Source organism: Aspergillus neoniger (assembly GCF_003184625.1).
Source record: "Aspergillus neoniger CBS 115656 unplaced genomic scaffold BO87scaffold_3, whole genome shotgun sequence".
NCBI classification, from domain to species: domain Eukaryota; kingdom Fungi; phylum Ascomycota; class Eurotiomycetes; order Eurotiales; family Aspergillaceae; genus Aspergillus; species Aspergillus neoniger.
Genome location: NW_020291131.1, coordinates 1285147 through 1302322, shown reverse-complemented (window position 1 = coordinate 1302322; position 17176 = coordinate 1285147). Strand labels below are relative to the sequence as shown.

Genomic DNA, 17176 nt, shown 5'->3' with positions numbered 1-17176 from the left:
CTTTTAACTGTAACCTATCCTTAACTGTACAGTTAAGAGGATTCTTATATCTTAACCTAACTGTCAGGTTACGGTTAAGGTTAGGTTAAGGTATAACAGTCAGGTATAACCACTCTAGTTCAAAATAGAAGGTAATAGATAATAATAAAATATAAAACTTAATCAAGAAAATCCTATTTATTATAGACTATAAAGACCTAGCAGCTCAAGTAAAAATAAGATTTCAGAATAAATAATAATAAAAAAATAATTAATATAAATATATCTATAATGATCCTGTGGCCAGCATCTGTCTAATTATTTATTTGAAAAAAGCTGAGAATTTTTATTTCTTATAATTCTTACAGAGATAGTAGCTTATGGAACTAGTTCCAGAATTATTAATTTCTAGATACTGTAATATATACAAGCATAAAATATAATAAATATAAGAAATTCTATCTAGAAATAATATATTTTTCTGAAAGCTTATTTATACTGCTGCTATCTTTTTTTGATTAAAATAGAATAATAATCTTGAGGCCTGTAAGCAAGCCTGACTAAAAAAGATTAATTATTATTATTTATAAAAAATAAAAATCTTTTTCTGAATAATTAGATATATATATTTGATATTTTCCCTTGTTCTAAACTACAACAGTATTGACAACACTATTTCCAACAATAATAACACTGGTATCTGCACCATCCCATGCCCCCTCAACCTAACCCTTACCATCTCTAAAATGGACCAACACATCCTCTTCCTTCTGGTGGGTACCTGCCTTTACAACTGAATATTCTACTATCCGCAAATAATGGAATATTATCATCATACCATGCAGTCTGTTACATGCATCTGTTAGCATCATCTTATAGCTCCCACCCAAGCACACTAACATCATCTAGAGCTACGGCGTCTTCCTCGCCTACTTTACCTCGCAGTCTACGTTCCCCGGGAGTCGCACTCTTGATTATGCCTTTATCGGAGGACTTTCCGCCTCACAGGCACTGTTCATCTCGCCGTTAGTCACTGTCCTCCACCGCCGCATAGGCCTCAAAGCCACCATGGCTCTGGGCGTTTTGCTTGAAACTGCTGCCTTTTTGGGCGCCTCTTGGAGTAATTAAATCTGGCAACTCTATCTAAGCCAAGGTGCCTGCTTTGGTTGGGGCCTCGGGATGCAGTACCTCTTAATGAATACCTAATTCCCTAATGGTTTAATCGCCATCGCAGTCTCGCAGCCGGCATTGCAACAGGCGGTAGTGGAACAGGAGGCCTGATCTACTCTCTCTCAATGCATGTCCTGCTTGCGCGGTTCGGCCTGGGGTGGTCTTATTGTATTCTTGCTATCTGCCAGCTCGTCGTCAATGCGATCTGTCTTCTTGTAATCCGGGATTGTAAAGGGGTAGCAGCACCCAACCGCTCGTTTTATATCAACTTCCGCCTCTGCACCCGGTATGAGATGTGGTTGTACCTTGGCTGGAGCTTCTTCAGTATTATGGGGTTCATGGTCATCTGGTTTTTATTGGTGATGTATGGGCGCAGTGTCGGGTTGACTTCGAGTCAAGGTTCAATTGTCACAGCGGTCATGAATGTTGGCCAAATGGTGGGACGCCCTGCGGTGGGGTTCATGTCGGATGCTGTCGGCCGCATCAATATTGCTACTTTTGCCACTCTCATCAGTGGCTTGCTTTGTCTGCTTCTCTGGATGTTTGCTCGCACTTACACTGCTTTGATATGCTTTGTCTTGTTTGTAGGTGTCTTCTTCGGCACTTTCTGGACGGTACCTGGTCCTTTCTTTGCTCATTATTTCTGCTCTCCCCCCTACGTGGATGCTAACTGCCAGCTGAATCTGGCCTCGATTGTCGGCCCTCTTGGAGCAGAGGTTGTCGCTTTAGAGGATCTGCAGTCAGGATTGACGATCATGTGGCTGTTCTGCTCGGTCCCTGCAATGTGTGAGCGTCTCTTTCCTCTCTGCCCGACGTCCTTCAATACCAATATGTCCAAAGACAACGAAATACTAATCAGGTCGAGGATAACAGTCGGAGAAGCCATCGGTCTCGAGCTGCGAACCTCTGGACGGCATGAATTCTTGTATACGCAGCTCTTCACGGGATTTATGTACATCGGCGCCGCGCTATGCCTGGTTATGCTCTGAGGGTGGAAGATTGGCCAAGTCCGAAAAGGGCAGCAGTACCAGGAAGGCATTACTACTGCATCCTCCTCAAATTCAAAGTATCTAGACTTTGTTGCCGCGACACCAAAGGTATAGCTTTCCCTTGAAATGTGCCGCTTGGTATAGAGTATGATGATTTGTAGGTATCCAGTGATTGATCGAATGGATTGGTTCAATTTTCTACAGCAAGGAGATTGAACCTGGGAAGACAACGTCCAGCCTACAATGGCAATAAAACTACATATATAGTGTTCATCTTCATTTATGTCTCTAAATGTATCGTATCAATTTATAACATTCTGCAGACCTTGGGTTCGGGCTCGGGCCAGCCCAGCCCAGCCCTGATAGGGGTTGGAGTTGGTTCTTTTCCTTTCCTTTTTTTGTTCTTCGTTGTCCTTTCCTTTGTATTGTCCCTGTATGTTTCGTATATTGCTTTATTTTTTTCTAGTCCGAGACAAGCATTGGAGGACACAGTATAACTTGCATTCGTGTCAAGTCTAATGTGCCATGGCTTATTTCATGCCGGTAGTGTTTGAGAATGTAATCATGCTTCTCAAAAGTGCAAGGAGAAACTACTTCGGATGAAAATCTTTCGCAAGCAATTCATTGAACTAGATCCTGACTTAGTCCAGGAACAAGAGGACTCTGCGATGGAATTCAATGTAGGATTCTATCACCCCGACAATGACGCGCTATATATCACAAAAGGTACTGGTAGTCTTATTTAATATAGCTGTATTTAATATAAATGAAAAAATTAAATGATTATAATATTTGATATTACATAAAAGCTAATTAAATAGCTTTCATTTGGTATGTTTAAACCAGAATATTAAATATGTAAAAGGCAGTGTGGGAAGAAATATAAAGAATAAAGAACAATAAATAAATAGGCAAAATACCTAAAACTACATAAGATTTATCCAACAAAGCAAAAATAAACATGTAACCCAATCACTTTGCTTCAATGCCATCACAATAGCCTTCTTGTACATAGAGCCGGTGATCCAATACTAGGTATGGCTCGCCTCTAATACTTCATTACCAATGTAGACCAGCTACCTTATCGTGACAATAATGAGTTGGAAGCAATAATCCTGTTCATTGACATTCTGCCTGAGGACTTAAGTAAATTGTAACCCTTTTTAGCCAGTAAGGGTGTTGAACCCTGTGAGACTTTTGGAAGAAATAAACATGTTCGGTTTAGGGTGTTGTACCCAATACCACATAGACGCTTAGGTTAAAAAGTCATAGACTCAAGTTGCTGCCTTTTTCGACCCCGTGGAAATGACATCAATACAAACAACCCCTTTCCTTCAATAACTAGCCAAGAAACTTCCTTCGAACCCCTATATTGTTAGTAATCTTTTTTAGCAAGCTGTATGACAGACCACCAGAGAATTAGATGTATGTCTTACCTTATATATCCGTTATCTGCATGAACAACTGTCCCAGTCCCAGTTACGGCAGTTAGTGTCGAAGTTGATACAGAAGCGGCCTCCACACCTGCAGTGATCCCAGTCCCAGGTCTCACAACCTGGAAAGTAGTTAGGACACCACTGTCCGTGGCACCTATAATCGGAGGGATTGCCACTGCCTCCGCCAACCCCTCCTTCAGTCGATCCGCCACCTGTAGCGGGTGCAGCATTGTTAATATTGTTGATATTGGTATTGACGTTGTTATTAGTGTTGACATTGACATTGGTGTTAGTGTTGGTATTGGTATTGGTGTTGCTGTTCGTGCTGGTACTAGTCGCCTGGCTTGATGCTGAAGTCGAGGTAGAAGTTGAGGTAGTTGTAGGAACCGTTGTAGTCGAAGTAGGTGGAGTGGTTGCCTGGTTGGTGTTGGCATTAGTATTAGCATTGGTGTTTTGGTTAACATTAGTATTAGCATTGGTGTTTGCGTTGGTGTTCGCGTTAGCATTCGTGTTGGTATCTGTCGCTGCTGGCGGTGTGGTGATGCTTGCAGTTTGCCGGCGGTAATTGTGTCCATCTTTATCAAGACACTTGCACTCCCGGGAGTCCCACTTCTTGCATTCGCGGTCTACCCTGGTGCATTGATGATCATCATAATCATGATAATGACCTAGTGGAATGTTAGCGGAACAGAGGGATATTGAATAAGGTGTCTTTGTGTACCTTGAACATCTTTGTACGATCCACCGTTTGCTACAGGTGAAGCAGTCACGGAGCCAGCAAGGGCTGCAAGCAAGAGGGTGTAGAAGACCTTCATCTTGATGTTCGATAACAGATATCTTTGAAGCTGGTGAACGAGTTACTTGTTATTGTGGATTGTGTAGTGTGCAAAAGAATATTAATTGAGACAGGATGTTCCTTGGTATTTATAGTATGGGACTAGCTAGTCATTCAAGACGAGCAATCAACACCGAAGGCTAGAGGATCTAGAATCAACACATGTAAATTTAGGGTTATGAAAACGGAATCCTAAATTAAAGTTCCGAAGTCAGAAGCTTCAATGAATAAGGTGAGGTGCGGCGTACGAACCATGGATTGTCAAGATTATATCTTCGAGATCAAAGATACCCCCATGGATATTTAAAACCTAATCATGGACGACACTATTGATCCTTTCCCAAACTCCACCAACTGCATTCTTTGTTCCATAAGATGCTTAGATACGAGATATACATATAATTCGGAATTGTACTCTCACTCGTATTAGTGGAATGATGCTCAACAGGCGAGCAGCTGTTGTTTACTAGTAATGTTCTAGACGGAGGACTTGCAGCCTTATTGCGTTGAATTATTATGATTCAGAGCGGCTTCGTATTTCCGGTCTGGAATCTGCTGGCGGCGAAACTTTAAACCTTATATTACAACTTCGTGTGCGGGTACCCCGCCCAACCCGCCTTTGTTGGAATCCTTCCCGAGAACAATGCGATTCATAAGTCTGGGGTCTGTTGCTGGGAACCCAGCAAAGGCCATATGTCCTTTCCAAGGGGACTTTGCGTGAAGTATGATATTGGAAGCTTCTAGACCATGGGCAGTCAGCTCTGTAGATCCTAGAGGATGAATTCAACTGAGGGTAACTTTGAATGGCGGGGTGCCGGCTCTTTTGGAAAGGAAGGACTACGTCGCTCTAGGCCATTCTACAAACCACATCACGTCGCAATGGCAGGATCAGTATGCTCTAAATATGAAGTCAGACAGGCCTAAACACACGCTCAAGGAGCAAAAACCAATTGTACGCTAAGTGAAACTCAGAATATTGTTAAGATATTATCACAGATACTCCTGAACGGCTAGATTTGGGAGTAGTAAGGGTGGTCTTATTAAGGGTATCACTCAGTGGTACCCGCTTTGCCAAGCGGGATCTCCGCACCGGGCCCTGGGTCTTCTTCTCCATGCGCAGATATTGCTGGCCGGTTAAATCACCCGCTCAGGCTCGGGATATACGCAAGATTCTGAGCCAGTCCAACTTTTGCCATAGCAGCAAGGGTTGCCTCATGCCATGCTGATGCGAGGCGCATGGCTATTCCGCACGGGCAACGCGTACAAGTAGGTTTTGGCGAAGCATTGATTCCAGCAGACACCGAATGGTATGTTTCAGTCCATATGTTTCTCTCGTATGCTGGTTTTGCATTACAATGGTGTATGAGAAGGGATGTCAGTCTAAGCATTACATCAAAGGCTCGCCGGCATTGTCTGCATCGTTAATCCAAGAGTACCAATTCATCTTGCTTGACAGAGTTACTCATCTACCATATCAATTACCATTATTGACCGCACCTACGAGCGACATGATCATGATTGTGGTGGGGACTCAAACAAATTCGCTTCATTGCCACGGCAAAAGCGATGATGTCAGACATGATATGTGTTTTATATGCATGGCCACGTCCAGTAACATGATTCCTTTGATACAGAGATAGATACGAGGCCTGGGCCCCTCGAAGACGGAGCCTATCGTGAGACACAATTCCCAGTTCATGGTAGACACAGTCCTAAGGCGGGTCTACGTTTCGAAGGACGTATGGTTCCTTTTATTTTACGAGCCTGTAGGCCTCCCCGCCCTCAATTCCTTGCGTTCCTTGGAACTTTACGTTTCTTGCGGGGCGCATATGGAGCGTAACCACCTGACACACAATAGACTTGTACGATGTCGTTCATGTGCCTTTCCTCATAGCTTAGACTGACCGGTTTCGGAGAACGACCGTGTCCACGGGGGACCAGAACAGAACTCAATTGTGGGTTAACCAATCTAACAAGATTTAGGCTTCCTGCATCGTGTTCAACAGAGACGTGGGTTGTGGTGGTCCAGTATCCAAGTTCGGAGTCTGTCTTGAAGTAACAACAATTCATTCCCCTCATCTGAGGCATTCCTCCCCACATTAGAACCAAACAAACATGGAGTAGTGTCGTCAACGCCTACCAAATCTGAAAGAATACCGGTTAATGTTTCTCTCATACGTGGTGAAATCATTGTACTGCTACATACACTGACCATCGTACCCCGCAACCTCTACCTCCACCCACCCTCTTCAACGTTCCCAGCACTGTTATTTCCCACGCCGCTCCACATTCGTATCAGTTGACTAACGGGAACGTTTTCACTGCAGAATCTTGCTGTTTTTATTTTAATAAGAAAATGTCAATTTAATGAGTCGATTCGCCAAAGCATAAGTGGAAAATATGTGAACGGGGCAAGCTTGGCTCGGTATCAGATCGCAATATGCACAGATGAGTCAATTCCATTAGTGTTGGCAGATACAGGGACTTTTCAATAGATCCTTTTAGTAGTGCCCTCGGGTTAATAAAGCCAACATGGGTCTTCCAGACCTGGTGAGTTTTATTGGGGTTTATTCGTATCGTCTTGTCAGTATGGCAGAGGCATTGAAAAGAAAATATAGCCCGTGTATTTTGAAATCCAACAATCCGAGGTAGCAACAATGCGTCTAGCTGATCTGTTGGGACAGTAATCTCTCCGTCGCTAGTGTGACTAGACGCGATATATCGTTTTTGGTCTAGCGGTTAGTGCGCCGACAGGTTATAAGCCCGGTCAGTTCTTACCAGCACATGATGCCTTAACCAGATCTGGAGACTTCAGGTTTGAGACCAGGCGTGGTTAACCTGGCTCGCTTTTCCCATGCAGTCTATCTAGTTCGAGAAGGTGCCTAACCAGAACGTGGAGCTATGATAGCTCCGGTTCGAGGGGGCCGTGTTGGGACAGTCTCTCTCCGTCACTAGTCTGACTAGACGCGATATATCGTTTTTGGTCTAGCGGTTAGTGCGCCGACATGATCTTTGACATAGCGCGCGAAGACGGAAGGGGAAATAAGACTGGGCCGTATATGTCAAATAGGGTTCTATTATTAGACACCGGGGATAAACCGGACACCGATGCATGGTTTGTGCTAGGCTTCTTAGCTCGTGATAAGCATTGCGCAGCTCGCCCAATTGCAGTCCCAAGACCGACTTGGGTACATAATATGACTCTGCAGTCTATCTCAGTTCATCTAATTGTTAAAACACAGGTTATCGCGAAGGCACGGTGCTCCATGTGGTTTTTGTTATTCAGCCCTTCCCGCCCACATGTCCCAGTTCCCAATGTTGGAATGCTGCGATGATACTTCAGATGTTCATTCCAAAGGGCAAGCGGATCCTGGCTAAGAGAAATCAGATGATTTGGATACATCAGATGTGTCTCCGCCCGTGGCCACGGAGGTGCAAATGGCCGCCAGAAGCCTTGGTCTTTCTACCTGGCATTCTCGCTCTTCTGCTTATGGCTTTGCTAGTCTAACTTGACGCAACAACTACGGCGGTTGTTATCCATGTAGGATGACTACTGTTATATATTCTTCAACGGTCATGGGACATTAGTATTTCATGTTGTGATCTCATAAGCCATGACCAGTGAACTTGCCGGCAAAAACCCTCCCCGCATTCTGGGCCAGCATCTCCTTCACCCTCGCTGTTATCATTGTTCAGCCAATACACACCAGTTTGTCCGACATTATCAGACGAAAGGCTGCACTTTATGCAGTTTTCTTTATTTTTGTTGTTGGGACTGTCGTTTTTGGCGTGACCCGTAGCATGTATGTGTTGAATCTAGTCCGGGGTCCTTCAGGGAATCGGTGGTGGAGGCCTAGAAGTGGTAAGTGAGGTTATTGCGGCGGGCATAATCACTCTGCAGGAGCGTGCTACCTATATTGGTCTTCTTTCTCTACCCGTGGCTCCTGGGATCATTCTGGGGCCCACCCTTGGGGCACTGTCCAGCGAGTAGGTTGGACGGCGGTAGATTGGATGGATCAATTTGCCAGTGATAGCAATTGTAGTGGTGTTGGACTATTTCTTCGTGCGTCTCAAGTCTATTCATTAGTGAATCCTTCTGCACGCAACTGGCATTACTTGATTGGGTAGGGATCATTGTCTTTGCGGTTGGCTGCACTGTTTTCGCTTTGCCCCTGAGCTGGGCCGGGAATATGTACCCGTAGTCCTCGTGGCGAACCATAGTACCCTTGGTGCTCGGGTTCCTGGTCCTCGTTGCTTTCGCTATCTATGAGTCCCGGCCACAATCTCCTGTGTTCCCATACCGTATCTTCCGCTAGCGTCCTGCCCAGATGGCACTCATTGAAAGCTTCATTCACGGTGTCATACTGTACACTCTTCTGATGTACTGGCCCTGTTCTTCCAGTCTGTCTATCTAGAGACCCCACTACGGTCGGCGATCTCAATGCTCCACTTCTGCTGCGTGCTCCTGGCTTTCACGGGCATTTCTGCCTGAGTGCTGGACTAAATCCGCACTTACCGGTGGGAGATCCGGGGTGGCTGGGTCTTTCTGAGGGTTGGTGTGGGACTCTTCGCAATGTGGCACCGGGGCACAGAGCAATCGGTATCGGGACGTTGCTCACTGTGCCGCGCATCCCCATGCAGGCCAGCGCCCCGACCGCCGAGGATCAAGCGCTCGCAATCGGCATCCTCGTTTCCTTCCGTCTATTTCGTGCTGCGATCGGCCTTTCGCGTTGTCTGACTTTTTAAAATCTCTGTTAATTGAGGAGCTAAATATTGAGACCCAGGAGCTGGGTAGGCAGTTCTTCGAGCATGGGTCAGTGTAGTTAACTATACCAGACTATAATATGGGACCTACCAGTAGTTGTTTGCTGTCAAACAGTAGGCTTGGCCGATGAGAAGGTGGAACACATGGTCTAACACAGGTTCTGGGTTTTGCGCTTGCTCTTCATTACGTGATTACTGCATGGTTCAACTCAGTAATCTTAATACCCTGATAGACGCTGGTCAGGGGGCTGCCTTACTTTGGTTCACAAGATATCGGGCGGTACTAGTAAGCCAGCAAAGTACAATTGTGTCATCTTGCACTTGATTCTATAAGTGGCTGTGGAAATTGTTAGCTCTGCAGAACCATGAACACTACTCATTATATGTCGAGGCATTCATGTAGGCTAGTCACGTGCTGCGCTCGGACCGCCCACAAAGCACCTCTTCGCGTTGCTTTGTTTTGCTCTCCTAGATAGCTCAATTTAACTTACTCTTTTACTTCCGTTTGTTCATTTCATTATTACTTTTATTGCTGTTTCTATAAAGTACTTCTCAAGAGATTATAAGCCCAGTCTCTACACTATGAAGCTATTCAGGTCTTACTACAGCCAGCCATTACTACTAGATAAGATATTCTACAGAATACCAGTCTTGGCAAGCCCAACAGGTCTAATAGAATTATATATTCACACCAAGAAGTATATCTTATCTATTTATCTACTTACTTATACTAAGCACACTGAACAGCCAGTATAACCTATAAAATTAGATATAGAATCTCATTCAAAAACCTCTCTCTAGAAGAAAAAATAATTATTAAGATTATTTTATAGACAGATAAACTTTCTAAGCAGATACCTGATAGTATTCCAAGGTTATTAATCTTACTGGAAGAACATGTAAATTAAATAAAATGGGATTTTTAAATATATTAAATACTCAAGAATATCAGTCTACTAGACCTAATTAATAAGAATCTAGCTAGACCTACTGAAGATCATAAAAAATACAAGACCTGGTATATTTATTCAACAGTTATATAATTATAATTAACTTAGAATATATCAAACAAAATACTAGATCTATTTGCAGACTTTATTAATATAAAAGAACTGGTAGATAACATATATAAAATACTCTAAAGAATTATCCTAGAAGATAGTATCATACTTTATTAAAATATTATATATAATCTTATTAAACCAAGGAGATCTGAGTATACTATAACAGTTAAATATATTAATAATTTTTAAGTAAACTATACTCTCACCAAGACTTTATAATACAGAATATTTATCTTTATAACCATACTCTTATTTCTTCAAAGGATACAGAGTAATATGCCTGTATAAATTACCTATATAAAAAATAAAATACCAGAGAACACAGATACTATATACAGTAATAGTGATTTCTATACTATCTGCTAGAATACGAGGAAACAGTATAATAAATTCAGTAGAATAAGAATAGTAGCTATTATATAAAAAGATTAAAGCTTGTTATAAAAACCAAAAAGTATTAAAAAAAAATAGAAGAAAACTATATATTCTATAAAAGATATTTCTTATAAAGAGCACACTACTAGAATAAGAAAAATAATACCTAAGTATATTAATAGAGCTTATAGCTACTGCAGATACCCTGACCATAGCTGAATAAAGTATTAATATATTAATATAATCTTATATCCAAGATTATAGTAACTATATATTCTAGATATCTAGTTCTTTAAGATTCAGAATAACTAATATAAAGAAGAAAAGTTAGATTTAAACTTAAAAGATAATTTTAAAACAGCAGAATTTATACCTATAAAATAGATAATAGAGATGCCTGCTCAATATATTACCCTATATAAAATAAAATTAAATAATAAAAATATATATTTTTTAAACTTCTCTAGAATAGCAGTTAGAAATACTACTAACTACTTATTATACTAGATCTATGATACAGACAGTTTCTAATATATTATATCTAATTATATCTTACTAGACTACTACCATAATCTAGATATCTTTAACTTCTATAAATACAGAATATCTGACAGAGAAATTAATATTACTAGGTCAGCTAGCTATTAAATCCTAATCTTATCTATAAATAATAAATACTATGAGATTAAAATTAAGATATTTTACTAACTAGATCTTGTATACGGCCTCCTATCTGTAATTCTCTTATAAAAGGACTTCAGAATATATATAAACATGATCAATCTGACCTTATAAAGAGAAATAAATAATAAAGTAATAAAATACTTATAAGAAAATAAAAATATATTTTTTATATATACTCAGAATACAGAATTAATTCTTGCTGTAGTTAATCTTTTACTATTATATTAATAATATAAATATATAGAATTCTGCAAGATTATCTCTACTGCAAAGAACCAGTAGATTGAACTTAAATACCATAAGAATCTATACTGCAATATATATTCTTTAGAAAAAGTAAAGTACTTAGTATTAAGAAACTCTATTCTGAGAATCTCTGACTCTATATAACTCTGGCATATAAATATACAGCAGGTAATCTTGGTTAACTATAAAGAATTTAAATATTTCCTAGTAATAGTAAATAATATTATCTAATTAATCAGAACAGCTATATTAAAGTAAAAAGATAATATCTTTATAAAGCTAATTTAAATAAACAATAAATACAAGAATATAGTTAGTAGATATATTACCTCATAACATCTTGATAAGGACCACAAGTTTAATAGATTTAAAGAATAAATATATTATAAAGATTAAAAAATTTATATTATTATATTACCTTCCTGAACACCCAAGATAAATAATCTTACTGAGTACTATAATAATTTATTTAATTAGATAAGCAGAATTATAATTCTTAACTTAGATATACCTATAATTCTCTGGCTGTTTACTATGAGACTTACTATATAAATTCTTAACTGTCTAGTCCCTGCAGGGAGTAAGATCAAAGAAATACTTGTTTATTTATATAGATTATATTATAATCTTCTAAATCTTAATACCTCGCTTAAGTTCCTACATGTGTTTGGATACTATTACTATTAATATATATCTGTAAAGAACTATATTACTTCCAGAAAGATAAGCCCCTGCACTAATACTAATTATTTTATTAGATTTAATAAGGATCATGGCCATGTTTATTTAATATAGTATCCTGATTTAAATAAGATTAAATAATCAAGAAATATAATATTTTATAAAGAATATACATACAAGAATAATTATGAAGACTCTGGTAGAGTAACTACAGTATTTATACTTATCTCTAAAAATCTAATTATACTGATGCAGAGTACCAGAATTAATTTTAATAAAATAATCATACAAGATATAAAGAATATAATTAATAATAATAAGATTCTTTCTATACAGGATAACACTGCTAACTTTATATATAAAAAAATAAAGACTATATCTATATTAACTGAATCTATTATACCTGTCCTCCTTGCATCTACTAATCTAATCTATTTAATAGAGAATTCTCATAACTACAAAGCATCATCTACTAAATATGTGAAATATGATTTCTAATTTACTAAATCTGAACCTTCTGCTGCTATAATTACTGTACTAAAATAATTCTAATAAACTATAAAAAAAAAAGTTCTTTATAACTAGAAAATAAATAAATAACTATACTAAAGTAAGAATCTGACCTGCCTTCTTTATTTATTTTTAAATAATATAAGATTAATATATTAAATATCTATACAAAAACTATCTTATTCCTGCTTACTCTATATTAAAAGACAGCCATGGCCACACAGATTAATAAAATTAAATTAATAAATATATATAAAATAATCAACCACCCTGCTGGTGCCCGCGTGATCCCAGGTAAATAGATATTTAACCTGAAGATTAATATAAAGAGGATTGTTATACAATTTTATACTTAATAAATAATTTACAGTAACCATTAAATACCTGATATTAACTATACTAAATCCTTTGCTCCAGTAGCAAGCAAGATTACTTTTAAAATATTTATAATTAATATAGTAGTAAAGAGCCTCCGCTAAAAATAATATAATATTATTTTTATCTATCTATATATTCAAATAAAAGGCAAGCAGGTCTACATAAAATAATTAACTGGATTCTATAAGAATTTCCCTAAATAAGTATATCTACTTAAAATAATTCTTTACAGACTGCAGCAGGCAGTACATCTATAACATTATATCTTTAATAAGAAGTTATAAGAAATCAGCTTTAAATCCCTGCTAAAGAATCTGTGTATATACAGAAATAATAAGATATAACTTATTATTTATATAGATAATTCTACTATCACTAGCCCTGAGCAGGCAGACCTAATCTCAGTAAAATACTATTTTAATAAAATATTTAGATTCAAGGAACTAGGCAAACTGAAGATCTTACTTAATTATAATATTTTATATAATTATAAGACAGGCAGTATCTTGCTCAGGCAGTTTATCTATATAAAGAAATATCTTGCTGCTACAGGTATATAATCCTACTCAGGCGTCACTATCTTTATAATATCTATTTATACAAAAACAGATTATACTGTAATATCAACTAAGGAAATTAATATTAATAAATATCAAAGTCTTATAAATAAATTGAACTGGTTAATTATTAAAACCAGACCTGATCTATATCATACCATATTCCGTCTATAGAGATATATATATATTCTAACTATAACAAATATAAAGGCCTTGAAGCATGTATATAAATATCTACAGGATATTATTTTCTACAGAATCATCCTAGCAGTTAATCATACTAAAAAAATTAAAGTTTATGTAAATACTGCCCATGCTAATTATAAAAACAGTAAATTAATAAAAGAATATATTATCTTCTATGCAGGCAGACCTATTATCTGATTATTAAATAAATAAAGTATTATTATATTCTTCTCTACCATTGCAGAATACTACACGTACAATACCACTACTAAAGATACCCTGTATATCAAGAAATTAGTACAGGTATTTAATCTCAAGATATCAGATAATAGTAAAATACCCCTGTTCAGCGACACTGCTAATTTACTACAGATCCTTAACTATAATATATACACGCGGTCTACTAGATAGCTAAATAACTATTATCTATTTATAATAGATCTAATTAAAATAGATATTATATTAATCTAACATATTACAGGCACTAGTAATCCTGCAGACAGCCTTACTAAACTGCTGGATTAAAAAAAGTTCCGTGACTTCCAGACCCTGCTAGAAATAACTCTATTAACTATCCCCCCGCAGCATCCAGGGAATAATGCTTAATATGTAAAAGATTACCTATCTAGAAAATATCTACAACTTTATTTAGCACCTCCTCGTACACTCCTTCGCCTAGAGGGCCGTGTCGAGATATTCATATAGACTAATCACATACTATGCTCGGACTGCCCACAAAGCACCTCTTCATATTGCTTTATTTTGCTCTCCTAGATAGCTCAATTCAACTCACTCTTTTGCTTCCGTTCGTTCGTTTCGTTATTGCTTTTGTTGCTGCTTCTGTAGAGCGCTCCTCAAGATTATATGTTTGGAATATGGTCGTCCACTACCGACAGCGACACAATTAAATGGACGATCCTCTTGTTGACCGTGCCGATAGCACACTTAAAGCTATTATCGCATGATATCCCGCCTTCCCATATTACAGTAACTATAGAGCTGGAATTGTCTGTCGTTAAGCTAGTATGAACTCTGTTGTTACGTTGATGTTTTTGAGCTCTGGTGTATATAAACTTCTTACCCCGCTGCGTGTCAGACCCAAGGTTATTATTATCGACATAAAGGGAGACATTATTATGTAATTCTATATCAAATCACGTATGAAGGCCTGACTTCGCCTGGCCACCTTTTTTATAACCGAAGCCACTGTTTTGAGCATCCATTTCCTATTGAAGTCATACATCGACCACTAATCCCCAACGGTGCATCATCACACATATCTGTACGTGATTGAGCTGTCAGTTAATCTATCAGAAGCCAGGAAAAAGCAATGGAGATGATCTTTACAACTATTTCCTCTGCTAATAGGCCTCCGACATTAATAAAGAAGGCGTCCAGGCGGAGTAGATACTAGATCGAGGCCAAGATTGGCTAACGGGGGCGCAGTCAACCGCGCGGACCGCAGCCAAGAAGCTCGGCTCTGATGATCACAGCGGGAAAAGGTAATGATCATCTCCGTCTCTCTGCAGGCACCTCTTGGTATTGGACGATTAAAACCTTATTTGACAGAGCCCAATTAAGGGGTTTGTTCATCCATTACCTCAATCGGTAGTAGCACATCTTGGTAGGCCATTATTTATCGCCACATGCCTGTTCTATACTCAACATTCCCGTACTTTAGGGTTCTTATTCCCAGATTTGCTCCGAAAAGTAACTCCGAGCCCACGCGAGGGCTTCGTTCCAGAGCTTCCGTTACTATCAACAGACTGTACTATAGACCTGACAGCTGCATGCTCTATAAATTCAAGATGAAGTTATCTAGAGTCAAATCAGTTTTTTCACTCAATCACTCAGCTGTCCAAATACCACCCAGACCGACAATATGACAACCGTCGACCCCATCACCAAAACCACCTTTGCTACCATGGATTGGGAGGACTATCATCAAGGTCGTCCCCAATACCCACAATCTTTAACTTCACTTATCTATGACTACCGACGCCTTCATCCCGGTGGCTGGGAGCGCCTGGTTGACATCGGTGCCGGCTCGGGCATAGCCACCACGAACTTTATGACCGACTTCCAGATCATCCATGTCTCCGATCCCAGTCCAGGCAACCAGTCCCAAGCGAAAATATTTCTCCCTAATTGGGCGGAGCAACATGGCCTGCATCCTACTTTCGAGTACAGCCAGGCCGTGGGTGAAGAAGCGTATCACCAGGTCGGTGAACGCCAGGCTGACATGGCGATCTGTGCGACTGCAGCACATTTTATGGACCCAAATAAACTGGTTACCTCCATTGGAAAGATGCTTCGACTGGGAGGAACAATGGCAATCTTTAGCTATTGGCTTCCTACGTTCCCCAAACAGTCTTCACACTTTCATGATGTCTTTGCGTCCATCTTTGCAAAGGTGCTCCTGCAGCCGCTACAGCAGGATGCTGAATCAAACCAGGCAGCAATGTTGTATGGTCTGATGCAGCGTCTGGGATCTGGTGAAGGGCAGGTAGACTCAGTTCCAGCGCCAGAAGAATTGTTCGAGGATCCTGTCCGGGTGTACATCAACCCCACCGATGATGGCAAGATGCCCTACTACGCGCAGTTTGTGAAGTACTTTCCCGCTGGTCTGCAGCCCGAGAAGTACAGTGCGGTCGCAGGCAGGGACAAGCAAGTCAGATATTATACCGGCAGCGATGATGAGGCAGAAGGGTGGGAGTTTGACGCGGACAAGCAGTGGCTTCTTAAGTTCTTGAACACATGCTTGCCACCACAACACACGCTCGCTCCCGACACTGCGCATGTCTTGCTGGCTGACTGGGACCGTGTGTTTGAGAAAGAATGTCCGAGTGGGCAACTACGGGTCCGGTGGGCGGCAAACCTGCTGCTGGGAACGCGGAAAGGAGGAGAAGACTCCAACTGAGGAATATGTTTAATGGTCTGGACAGTGGAGGATATTTTGGTTTTCCTCGGGCTATTGATGTCACTATAAGCATGAGCCTTCAGCGACCATGCCTTAGTAAACCCTCTATTCCATATTGTTAAGATAGTGGTATACTTCCACAAGACTTGCTCTGGCTAGCCTTTCCCAAAATCTATTCATCCTTCAACTTGTCATGCGTCAGCGACTGACGTGCCTCATTTTCAGAATATAGATTGTAATTAAATGTGATATTGCTCCCCGGCAACACTAAATAGTCTCTGAAATGGCTTGTTTAAGTATGACTATGGGGTTTTAAAGTGTAATGTTAAGTTAATTGCTGAATATTAGCTCTCTATGTCCTAATAGTGCGGCAGCACATATGATGAGCCATCGCCAGTGCAT

The 17176-nt window shown here is 39.6% G+C and overlaps 5 protein-coding genes across 5 annotated transcripts; 3 read left to right on the top strand and 2 right to left on the bottom strand.

Moving 5' to 3' along the window:
- Window positions 1-725: 725 nt before the first annotated feature.
- On the top strand, window positions 726-2138 carry BO87DRAFT_393497 (MFS general substrate transporter; the record flags this gene model as incomplete). The annotated part of the gene is made up of 5 exons (XM_025625063.1): window positions 726-752; window positions 889-1099; window positions 1133-1163; window positions 1214-1763; window positions 1827-2138. 5 exons carry the CDS (start codon window positions 726-728, stop codon window positions 2136-2138), a joined length of 1131 nt encoding a protein of 376 aa, XP_025484420.1.
- A 1448-nt stretch (window positions 2139-3586) lies between these two features.
- Window positions 3587-4389, bottom strand: BO87DRAFT_443506 (uncharacterized protein; the record flags this gene model as incomplete). The annotated part of the gene is made up of 2 exons (XM_025628102.1): window positions 3587-4242; window positions 4296-4389. The coding sequence occupies 2 exons, from the start codon at window positions 4387-4389 to the stop codon at window positions 3587-3589; spliced, it is 750 nt and encodes a 249-aa protein (XP_025484419.1).
- Window positions 4390-8051: 3662 nt separating this feature from the next.
- Window positions 8052-8213, bottom strand: BO87DRAFT_288671 (uncharacterized protein; the record flags this gene model as incomplete). Its single annotated transcript, XM_025618950.1, has 1 exon — window positions 8052-8213. A coding segment is annotated over one exon (162 nt), but the record flags the coding sequence as incomplete, so codon positions are not given.
- A 524-nt stretch (window positions 8214-8737) lies between these two features.
- On the top strand, window positions 8738-9155 carry BO87DRAFT_422048 (uncharacterized protein; the record flags this gene model as incomplete). The annotated part of the gene is made up of 2 exons (XM_025627093.1): window positions 8738-8775; window positions 8825-9155. 2 exons carry the CDS (start codon window positions 8738-8740, stop codon window positions 9153-9155), a joined length of 369 nt encoding a protein of 122 aa, XP_025484417.1.
- Window positions 9156-15633: 6478 nt separating this feature from the next.
- On the top strand, window positions 15634-16774 carry BO87DRAFT_403693 (uncharacterized protein; the record flags this gene model as incomplete). Its single annotated transcript, XM_025625797.1, has 1 exon — window positions 15634-16774. Exon 1 carries the CDS (start codon window positions 15737-15739, stop codon window positions 16772-16774), a length of 1038 nt encoding a protein of 345 aa, XP_025484416.1. The 5' UTR covers window positions 15634-15736.
- Between the last annotated feature and the right edge of the window lie 402 nt (window positions 16775-17176).